Source organism: Anopheles merus, chromosome 3R (genome assembly GCF_017562075.2).
Source record: "Anopheles merus strain MAF chromosome 3R, AmerM5.1, whole genome shotgun sequence".
Classification (NCBI taxonomy): domain Eukaryota; kingdom Metazoa; phylum Arthropoda; class Insecta; order Diptera; family Culicidae; genus Anopheles; species Anopheles merus.
Window position 1 is genome coordinate 48622488 of NC_054084.1, and position 12067 is coordinate 48634554.

Consider the following 12067-nt stretch of genomic DNA (forward strand, 5'->3'; position numbering starts at 1 on the left):
ATCGGCGGCACAGAGTAGAGGGACGGAGGTTTGGTGCAGCCCCGAGAGAGCTGTAGCTCCCCTCTAAGCGTTTGCGGTTCCTGTTGTAAATCATATTAGCCTTCAGGTTCGGTACTTAACACTTGCCGTTGTGTTCGACAACACCTGGCCATTTGGGTACCGGTCGACGTACTTCTGAACCGCTGGCTGGCATGCAAAGAATGACACCGGCCGACGTTTTACGATGACTGGTTGAATAAATCAAATTGATTTAATAGATTATTCTCCTACACCATTTACCACCGAGCACCGAGCTATTGATGCTGCTACGTTCTTTGAACAGGTTATTTGCGTTCGACCGATATTCGAACGGTTTCGCTTATGTTTGGCATTTAAGCCTGGCGCCAATATCGAACTTTACATTACATACCTTACGCCGCCTGCATATAATATTGTCGGCATAAATTATGAAATTTAAATTTCATCTAAACTGTGAAAGCGGGCAGTTTTAGCTACATAGGCACAATCCTGCCTCAAATGGCTATTCAAATTTGCAAACCAACGTAGCCGTTAGCTTTCTCTCGCACGCTTGTCACCTCGCGATCATTGACTGGAAGAAAGCTTTTCATGCAAATCATCAATCATTGGGGCGATTTTGTTTTATCTATTTCCCCCTCATATCACAGCCTCTTGGGAAAGGTGTGAAGCATACACAATGGGCTATCTGATAACAGGATACGTTCATATTTCGAGGCGCGTTTAAATTCGCTAGAGCGTGGAGTGTCATCCCGGTGGAGACACTGTTTTTTTTTGTTTCTTGTAAGGAAGATCGAGCACTTGAGTGGTGGAGATATAAACTAAGCGGAGCAAAGGGAAAATGGCAAAGCATGAAGCATGAAGAAGGATGCTAAAATTAAATATTTGCGTTTATTTTGCCTTTAATCCTCAGAACTTCGGAACGGACAGCACACTAAGCCTGCCGGCATAGCGAGGAATTATTATCAACCGGCAACCGGTTTGAGGTAGCTGGAATGCAAAGGAACCGGTTTTCATATTCTATAACGCGCTGGGAGTGGGATTATATTTATTATTGTCAAAATTTGCACGCTTAATAATGAACAACACTTTGGTTGCGCCTTTTGGTATTCTCTCAGAGGCGTTCGTACAGAGGATAGCTTCTGAGCTTCGGTTAATATTTAGGGGGAAACATAAAGTTCTCCAAATACTGATAAAATGAAGGAGATAAAGTAAACCTTACAATATTGAGCTGGAGCTTAATTAATACGCAACCTGTGGCGGAGGTAGGAAGCTGTACGCGCAATCAAGGACCCGTCCACTCAGCACTGCATCATATGGGACATACTTTGTGTATGTGCGAAAATGGTGCGTGCTGGTCAGTGCTGGCGACGTAAAGGTTCTACAGTTTCGTTTGGCTACATCGAAATCTCACGAACCTTCTTCTGTAGCTTCAGCCGCAGTGCACATTGACATTGACCTCGAAGATAATTGATGACACACTGCTGCTATTAACGTGCTGCTTATTGCTTGGGAATGGCCAAGGCAACAAGTTCATCTTCGTCATACGCGCCCGCAGTCGTCACAATCAGTCAAGAATAATCGAACGTTGAATTGATTGGAAAGAGGTTTCATTCGCTTCACTCTCGGCATATCGTACTGTTTTTGATGAGATTTTTATACTTTAGGCGCGAAACGAATCCCAACCGCGCTAGTGACTGGGCCGTTTTGCTCTGGCAAGGTCTCACATCTCAAGCGTGATGATACCTCGAATGTCACCAATTTTCTCACGAACAACCAATTATGACTGCGAGTGCATGCAATGGACGTGTGATCCATTCGATGGCTTGTTAAACTTTTGATCCTACTCGGTGAATCCGGATTATTAAACATGGTAGATTGTGATAAAAACTTACATTTATAGCAAACGAAATGATAAGTAGTCATCGATTTGGGGCTTATTTTGTAGTTCGCTTGTTACGAAATACGTTCGTAGTAACTTCGGTCTATGGGAGGATCAAAGTTGTAATGTAGTGTATAAATGACCCAATATTTAAGCCAAGCATCGTCCTTGTTTCCTCTTTGATCATCAATCCAATGTCAAAAGGTAAAAATATTCATGCACCTATGGGCTAGTTATCGCATTGCTGACTGTTGACGAACCATAATTTAAAAAGTACCCATTTTTAGCGATATGGGTCCAGTACAAACGGAATAATGTAGAACGCCTTTGGGTGAACTATTGCCATCGCGCACTATCAACGGCAGTGGCAGATCGAGGTGTTAGAAGGAATCCCCTATCAAGAAGCAGTGCTGCTGAAATGTTGAAAAAGTCGAGAGCTCCGTTACGCACCATAAGCTTTAAATGTCGCCATTTGACATTGGATCTGCCATAGTAAGTGTTGGATTTTGTGTAAAACCCTTGCAGTCGATTTGGCTTTGAACCGTGCGCATCACTTATATGCGTGCAATATCAGGACACTGTGCGAGGTAATTTGAGATCAACCCTGACTTTCAAAAGTGCACCATAATATAACGCTCCGGAGACGGCGGAGACCGCGGCAGTTAACGGGCAGAGTGCTCCATTCGGTTAATAACTCGCCAAATATATCGATGAGATAATACACACATGACCGCATCGGTTGATCGTGAGCATCGCCACAGCAGCGCAAACTTAGTACAGTACGGACACGTGATGCATTTCAATCAGTAAATGCACAATGTGATCGAATCGAATCAAGTCGATCGAGCGGAGAGGCTTTTCGCCGAGCAGCGCCGTCACGATGACACCATATTGCACTGATTCGCCTATGCTACACACACCGTCGCAAATCGCTTGCAAAAGTCGATCGATCGCATCAATTGCATTTGTTTACGCGCTCCATCCCGTGAGTGATCGATCGAGTGGGTTTGAAAATTGCAACCCTGCCGCCTGTGCTTCGAAGCGACAATGCATTATTAGTGGAAATAGCCGTAGTACAGTAAACCGATCGTTGGGTGTACGACTCGAAAGATGAGTAATTGAATGGGAGGCTGAGCTTCCCATTCGCCATTCCACTCGCCGTATCATCGCCGGAGACTCCAATGCAGGGGGAGGATAGTAAATAATTGGATGACATTGAATGCATCGCATGTGTGGCTGCCCACGTATAATTATCCATTCGGGATCCGGCCACGCTGTGGTAGATAACCTATGAAAATAAAACAATTCCCTATTTTAAAATTCTAATACAAAGCACGCGCTTAAAATCCGTCCCAGCTGCTGACCGACATCGGAGATTACTCCTGCTCGGCACGTGATGAGAGCGAGATGAGCAAGGGCCAGAGCGTTGTGCACAGGGACAACAGATGCCTGCCATGCCAAACCAGTGAAAGGATGAGTATGTGCTAAACATGATGGGAATGCACCGTGCTTTGTAGTACACGATCAAGCTGGGACTAGTCGTAATAAATGTTGATAAAAACGGCAAACAATGAGAAATCGTGAGCTGAGTGGCGAATTTGTTTGTGTCGCGTCAAAAATATCACGAGCATGGAAAATGAAAATTTGTTCGTGGTGCATGTGAACTGGGAATTAGCAAGCACTCGTTGAATGTTAAACTGCGTTAGGCTCGTATGGTGCCACCTCTTACCAACAGCACGACCGGTCTTGCACCAATTCCAAAGCCATTGCGAAAGCTTGATCCTGAGATTGCTACTTCCGCAACGATGATACAAAAAGTAAACTTTAAACATTTATAATAACCAGTAAGGCCATCTAACTAATACCATGAGCAGAATTAAAAAAAAAAACAAGCAAACAAAGGTTCGGTGTGCAAACGAAGCAATTAAAGCAAAATTGTGAAATACCTTCCAGGATATCAGAACCTGTCCATGCTCAGAAACCTTGTAATGCAAAAAAAAGTGGCTTCTGCCTTGTGCCCGCGTCGACAAGATGCCTCAATCATATAGAAACGATTTGCCTGGCTAAACCAACACCAACGTCGAGTGTTGAGTGTGTATCTGAAGTGAAGCATTGAAGATCGAAGATCGATGCAGGGGAATGCAGGGGGTGAGCAGCGCGAACGAATGCCGTAAGATTGAAGATTCTCCGTTGCGGGTTCGTAACGACACCCGCCAGCGATCTTCGTGCTGATAGGGTGGATTCTTAAGCCGCGCCAGTAGTGACGACTTCTTCACTTGTGAAGGTGGGAGTGATGTGCACACGTGGTGGATCGTTGTGTGTACAATACATGCAAACGTTCGCGCACCGATCGCTTCGCCAGTGCGATGCCCATCCCACAGACGTTCTGCGCAAGGGTTGCGGTATAGGGGCAGCCATGCTGGAAGGGGTGCACACGATGTCTCCCCACTAGCTTTCGCACACTTCGAACGCTGGTCCGGCGGCTGCACGTTATCCAGCCGGAATGGAACTACACGCGGGGTACACCACTACTACACGATCAACGATGCCGAATTATCCCGGGTGGATGAATCGTGATCCCCGGCTCATTTGTGCATGCCGTGTTGCTGCCTGAGTGTGTTTGTGTGTGTGTTTGCAGCATGTTGGGGGCAAGTAAGCGACTCCATCGCGGATCGTGTGGCACTGTGTGGGTTCGGCAGTTTGCAATGAGTGTCTGGCTATAAAATCACAACACCCTGATGAATTCACTTTTGTTTTCGTTCGAAGCTCAACCGATCTAGATAAAAGACGGTGTCGCTTAGCATAGAGCTGTGCGTGAAGCGTTAATCAGGCAGCGGGCAACACAGGAATCGAAAGCTTTTAGGAGGAAGCGGGTCGTTACAGAGTGTGCAAATAAAAAATAAAGGTAAGAATGTGATACGAATGCAAAGTGCAGTTATGGTTTGGTTTGGAGAAAGTGCTCGAAACAGGAACGAAATCCGTACAGGATTTGCTTGTGAAACGTCTGCGATGCTGTGCGAGGGAGTTGGCGTGTCCGGGATCGCAACCTACGTGTGTGACGAATCAAATATAATTACACAGGCCAGCCTGTGCTAGTTACTAGCCGTTGGCTAGTGCTTACATGAGGTGCAAATATTCTGATCATGGACTGTAATGTTGTGAAAGTTTAGTGTGCTGCAAAGATCCGTCCAAAGCAATACCAGCGTCCAGTGAGGCCTCCCCATTTATGATGATGATGGTGACTGTGTTGCTGATGCTGTCGTAACATGTCTCCTGATTGGCCATATTATGCCCGAATCGTCACGATGACTTGACTGCGAGATAAGTAGAAAGCCTGCCGGGTGACGCGAAATAAAGAGAATGGACGTGGTCCGTGTGCATAACGCAACAAAAAGCGTGCTTTTTCCATCCAGATCAAACGACCGGATCGAAGGAGGAATGTGCCGATAGTGACCAGCTCGGGGCTTTTGTTTAGCTGTTTTTTTAAGTCAAATGTTATGTGTTGGAAGCGGCAGGATGACTTTATTATTCAATCTCACAAATGTTTGGCCGCTATGTTATTATGCAACAAATGTCGAAGGTAGAAAGCTAATGCTTCAAACTGTATCTACAAGTTTGGGGTTTATTAAAAAAAACAGCTTCCTAAAAGTTTGCAACCACGAAACATCTTCGAATGCGATATTGTCGTGCAAGAAGATACATCATTTGCATGCCTTCAATGCACAATTGTAGAGGTAAGCCAATGATTATCTGTTGGCAAAGATTAATGATACTCTTTTTTATTTTACGAGCGCTTTTGTGCGAAGGAAGAAATATTGGCTGGAAAACTGCTTGCGGTTGTTTATGTAAGATGTTTCCAATACGACCACGTAGCTAGTACGCTGGTAACAATGTACAGTTTAAACGACATTGCGACGACCTGTACATCTGAAAGCGATATAAACACTCCTATACATTTAAAAACAAACTGGTTCCATCAAGTGGAGATGAAAAGTTATATTTCTAGCTTCGATACACTAGAAGGGAAAGTATTGGCTTTACATAAATACTGCTAAGAACCGCGATGAAAATAGTGAAGGGAAGATGATCAAGCGTTCACGGTACACAGCGACGACCCAAGCTAAGCGTGGTAAAGACTTCATTTTAGCACAGAATTACAGTAGGCCAAGAGGTTTGTGCAATGTCAATTGCTACTGGTGGTGATCGTATGGTAGTAGTAAAGCGATCGTATATTGATGGTACTAGGTTGTAAGTATGTTAATTGTACCAATATGAAACTGTTTCATATCATTTACCTGAATTGCTGCACGAGCTATTCTCAATCAAGAGCAGCATAATCTTTGATCTCTTGATCGCCAATAGATTTAATATGATTTAGACTACATCACTCCATTGGATATGAAATACGATCGAGCTGATTTACATTAGATTGGAATACTTTTGTCAATTGTTTTTAAATGTTAAATAACACATTCAGAAAGTGGAAAAGATGACTAGTTCAGCACACCTACAACAAATATTGCTTTTCTTCTTATCAGTTTTAACACCGAATCGAAAATAACTCTTCTATGAATAATGCATCAGAAATATTTGTTACTGATTTCTGTTGACGCAATAGCTTTAAAGTGTAGATGGATGCAAACAATAATCGCGATGTCTGATTCGCAATGTCTGATTTCTCGAAACAGATTTGAGCTGAGCAAACAAGTTCTGCAGCATGCAAACACACTAAAGATAATGTATCCGGATGTAGCATCCGTGTGGGGAAGGGGAAAGAAAATCCCACCCAGGCATCAGCAACAGTGCGAGATGACGCATAAAAGATTAACGCGTTAATTTGGATGCATGCGGTGGCAACGCTAATGAAATAGTCATCATCATTAGCTAGAAAACAATGGTGTCTTACCGGTCTTGTTGCTGATGGTTCGGCGAAACTATTATGCCGATACAAACATCCAGTTTGATCGTGAGGATTGGAGTATGCCAATACAAAAGGCGCGAGATGGTGTATGATCCCGCAAATGTACGGTCGGCTAGCTAGGCAGCAGCCTACATTTAACCCACCCGACGAGAGGGCTCATGTCTTACAGCGAAGATCGTGCATCGTTTTGCCACACCGTTTATTTCTGGCAGAGTGAACAATACGTAGCAACAACAGCCGTGCGCTCGATGACTACCGAAGATGACAAAGAAATAGGCGGCAATAGGCGGAGACTTAGTACAACAATGATCGATCCTGAGGTAGCGCAATGATCGTATGTAAAGTGAGAATCGCACACCATTGTGTCGCATCATTGCCATTGCCATGCCCCACCAGCACATCAGCCTTCCCGCGAGCATCGCACCACTGCAACCACTGCAACCACTGTGCTTTTGTCCATGTTGCGTTGTTTTACAATTCTATTAGCTTATCTGCGGGTAGCGAACCTTCTAGAGTTAGCCTCGGCAATGTTTCAATTGAATGGATGGAAGAACACTTTTACAACCGTTTGACTGCAAAGTTGCTGCTTTTTGTTTTGTTCCTCGCGAGCAAAGCCCGATTGAGACTGCGATACTGTGTGTAAGTATCGTATTTTAGCAAGACCCCTAGTGTCTCTTACCCCTGTGCTAAGCCGTACGCAAAACCATTGTTCCAAGCGGCTACGTAACAGGTCGAACTGCAAGCTATCAGTTACAAGATGGTACGATTGTGATTAAACCGGTGCTGTTGTGGCTTAATCGAACGGTAGCATTTCTGTCTCGTCAGCAATGGCTTAATTTGTGCAAGCTGGTTTGAATGTACCTATTTCTTTGTGCTGTAATTTGCAATGTTCTGCACCGTTGCCGTATTCGATGTTGGACAACGCTAAACAATCTTAAGATGCATTGTTTTTAACACCAGGGAGCTGAACAATCTAGAACAAGCTAATGTACGAGGTTGAAAATGAAAGTGAAGATTTCCAAAAGATGTTGACTTAAAGTTTGGTATTGGACGTTGTCAGCTAATTTGTTTTGCGTTGGTCGAGTCAATCGAGTTGTGTCCTTCAAACCTTTCGTGCAGGGACAGGAACAGGGACAAATATATGACAAAACAGAACGTTACCTTATAGATAAAAAAAAAAACAATCACGACCAATGGCTCACGTACCATCAGCCCGCCGCAGTTGTTAGCCGTTGATTGCTTTACTTTACACTAGCTTGCTTACTTACTTACTTACTTACTTACTTAGATCGTGTATGGCCGTGAGGGAATTAGTGGTTGAAAACAAATGAAGGTAACAACCATTCACAGTCCACCTAAGCATAGGTCTGCGGATTATTCCACCCTGCCAGCGTCTGTAGTCCTCTTCACGAGCCATTAGTTATTTTGTATTTCGTGCCGGCCGTGCTAATTGAATGCTTGGTAAAGATTGCGTGTTTTTTTTTTTAATCTCCAGATGAAGCTGCTGCTGCTAGTGGTGGCGTCCTTGGTCGCCGTATGCCTTGCCGAGCCAAAGCCTGCCATCAATGAGGTCAAGTCAAATCAACCCCTGCAGAAGCCGGGTCGATTCTTGTCACTACCCGTACCTGAGAAATGTGCATCACGTGAGTATTTGTATAAGAAAAGATGGAAATTGGAGAAACAGGGATCGTTGGTAAAGCAGATTATATTTCGAAAGAACGATACGATCGTTATTTGTTCAAACAAAAATCATGTTAGGTTCGTCGCTTAAAATCAGCGCTTGACGCTCCTGCGCATTGAAGTCTCTAGTTACAAACGAAGTTCATCGAACCGAGGCTCACGTTCGTGTGAGCAGCTCTCGAAAAATCCCTACCTAATTTGCATATTTGGAACACACTCATGGCCAGAAACCAGACGCGCCGGTCACGCCCAGCTCGAAAGATTAACAACACCGGTTCGACAGACCTTGAGTTGGTTTGGCTGTGCTTTTGGGACTCGAAGCACGCTGTGCGCAAAGCGACACGTTGGTGATTGCGAAGAAGCCGTCGGCTAAGAAAAAGGATGACCGTTCAAGAAGATCACCCCACACAGGTCTTAACCAATACGATTGCGCTAATTTGTTGGCTTTTCGGGTGTCCAGTTCGAGTGGCGCCCATGATGATTCCCCGCGACTTCTGACTCCGGCCGGAGCCCGCACTGTTCGGTTAGGTTCGGTAAATGTTTACTATTATGACAGATCCGCTTTTTTCGTAAGCAACGGCATTTCATAATAAATTGGCACCATCTCTTGGGCACCATTTTGTGTTGGCAAGGAACGGACACGGCGGCGGGATGCGAGATGAATACAAAGGGAACGAAGCATCGACAGTGTGCGCCCCAGCACTGGTAGAAGGGTGATGTCTAACAGTGTGAGTGTGCGCGTGCGCGCTCGCGTTTGACATAAATGAACTGCAAACCATCACCTTGTGTGTGATGGCAGCAAGATGATTTCGAGGCCCTCGTCATCCCTATGACCGGAGGCTGTTTTCGTCTTGCAGTTCTCAGTGAGCTAGCCCGTCGTACGCTGTTTTTCAGCTGGTACGTTTCGACCTTTATTTATCGGTGTTAATAAGCACGATTTCTTAATGCTGTGTCTGTGACCTGTAACGGTCGTGATGGTGACTTTTCTCCCCGTGCGAGTATGGTTCGCGCATTCCGCCAGTCGTTCGTTTCCGTTGCCCTCGTTCAGCCTCCCGTGGAGTTGCACCGTGCCTGCTGGAGGATGTGTGTGAGGCAATTCCCTGCACTGCCGAACTACATTAGCTACTGACACGAGTGAGTTGGTCGTATGATAACCGGACCAAGGCACTAGGGTACCATGTGAAGCGATCGGTGCGATCGGCGAGGAGAATGAGTGTGAGGTGCATTCAATAAAATAACAGGTACCGACTTATCGTCGCTGGCCTACTTATTATGGTGCCAGTTGAAGGGATGTAGAAAGAAAGGGAAAGTGCTCCCGTTATGCGTGCTGCCGAAAGTGAGAGTAACAATTCTACCAAATCATGATGAATTGGTAAAACAAAAAGCTTATTTATTGCTTGTGAGAGATCCCCGGAGCCGCTGCGAAACGATGGAGACACCGCTACTCGCTTACATTGTCTGCAGACGGGAATGCAAAAATCCATCTAATGCATGTTTGCACGTTTCGTGCCCTTCCAACGTGCAACGGCGCGAAGTAGATGATGCGTAGAAAAGTGTCTTTGATTTATTTGAAATTGCCTGTGTGTCAGATGCTCAGGGCCGCACTCATTGGCGTCGCTCAAGGTGTCAAAATGGGACGGGCCGCTGCGCAAACAAAGATTGCGCAATGGAATCTTCAGTGGCTTTGGGGAACGGATTTCCGGAGGGAAGGGGTTCGCGTTGCAGTGGAAGGCGGATGATATTGGGACAATAATAAACACCCAGCTAGCCCACAGCCATCAAGTCAAGTCAGCGCCTCTCCTGGTCGGTCGTCTAAACGACCGGTACACTACTACCACTTGGCACATTTATCCCACAAAAAGTAAACCTGAAATGGTGCTTCATTAATAATTAATGAAGCACTTGAACTTTGCATCTTCACATAGAAATATGGGAAAAGATGAACACTGAGTACAAAACGCGACGATATTGATTGAGAGCTAATGAGTGAGAGGGAGGGAGAGAGCGAGAGTGAGAGAAAAAAGAAGTGGGGGGGGGGAGAGACAGGGAGAGAGAGAGATATACCTCTCGATCGACGCTTATACAGACTTAGGCGCTCTCACAGGCAGTAAGATTTGGCATAGGAATTTGTGTTACGATGCGTGCTTGATCGTATCTTGACGAAGGCGATTACAAAAATTAGCCATCGACACACACCTGAGCACGATCACGGTTCCGCCATGTGCAGGGAATAAAATAACCAACAAACCACTACACTGCTACCGTTGACATTTAGTCAGGCAGCGCACAGTTACGTGCGATCCGCAGTGATCTTTACCTATTGTGGATGACAGAAGTGCTGAGTTGAGCTACGATCAAGGATAGGTATAATTGGTAACGTTTTCTCTTTTGTTTGCTTGCACCATTCCCATTCGCAGGTCCGAAACAATTCAGCTACCGTGGACACAACTACTTCTACAGTGCCCATGTTCCTGCACTTGCTGACAAGCGAGTCGACTGGCTGGATGGTCGCAACATCTGCCGCGAGTACTGCATGGATCTGGTGTCGCTGGAAACGCAGGAGGAGAACAACCTGATCTTCCGATTGATCCAGCAGAACGACGTGCCATACATCTGGACCGCGGGACGTCTGTGCGACTTCAAGGGCTGCGAGGGCCGCCCGGATCTGGAGCCAAAGAACATCTACGGTTGGTTCTGGTCGAACAACCGTGAGAAGATTCACGCCACCAACCAGATCCCGAACGGTTGGGGATACAATCCGTGGAGCAAATCGGGCCACAAGAAGATCCCGCAGCCGGATAACGCCGAGTTCGATATCAACCAGACGACCGAGTCCTGTTTGTCGATCCTGAACAATGTGTACAACGATGGTATCGGCTGGCACGATGTAGCCTGCTACCACGAGAAGCCGGTCGTGTGTGAAGATTCCGAGGAGCTGCTGAACTACGTGAGCGCCACCAATCCGGGAATCCGTCTGTAAGATGGAAAACACCGGTTGGCCGACGCTTGTCGTGGAAGAGCATTAGAACTGCCCGGTAATGGTGAAACTGCCTCGAAGCGCACCATCAACTCGAGGAATCAAACACTCCTCCTTTCTTTCTCCTATCCAACTCATGTTGCTACTATACTGCTCATCGTGGAAAGGCGTAGTACGTTTCCTCATTTAGTAGATCAATGTTGCAGAAAACGTCCAGTGTTGTAAATTTGTCTGTTTAAGAAGAAGAAAATATGCATTACAATGAAAGCGAACGAAGCAATCGATTCGGCACCTTTCTAAATCGCTCGTACACAATTCATCCTTATTCCCAAGCATTGAATTTGTGTCCCAACACTACGGTAAATTATATACTATAAACTATAAAATTTACAACAGTAATCTAAAGTAATCACGCTGAAAGTAAATCAACACCCATACACAAATACACACAAGCAAGCACTCACTGGAATACATGTAAAATGTTTTCTAAATGTATATTTATTAAATAAATAGACTTTTTAAGAAATAATACAAAACATTGACTGTTTCATTCAAAGAAATCAAGGTAATCCGAAATGACATCTGCATATGC

At 45.3% G+C, this 12067-nt stretch overlaps 1 protein-coding gene across 1 annotated transcript; it reads left to right on the forward strand.

Moving 5' to 3' along the window:
• Positions 1-4367: 4367 nt before the first annotated feature.
• Positions 4368-12006, forward strand: LOC121596880. The gene is made up of 3 exons (XM_041922224.1): positions 4368-4802; positions 8314-8461; positions 10916-12006. Exons 2-3 carry the CDS (start codon positions 8314-8316, stop codon positions 11476-11478), a joined length of 711 nt encoding a protein of 236 aa, XP_041778158.1. The 5' UTR covers positions 4368-4802; the 3' UTR covers positions 11479-12006.
• Positions 12007-12067: the final 61 nt, after the last annotated feature.

Bases quoted from the DNA above. Each gene is read 5' to 3' on its own strand.
- LOC121596880 (XM_041922224.1), top strand. From the start codon at position 8,314: ATGAAGCTGCTGCTGCTAGTGGTGGCGTCCTTGGTCGCCGTATGCCTT. The intron at 8,462-10,915 runs GTGAGTATTTGT...TCCCATTCGCAG, and splicing joins ACCTGAGAAATGTGCATCAC to GTCCGAAACAATTCAGCTAC.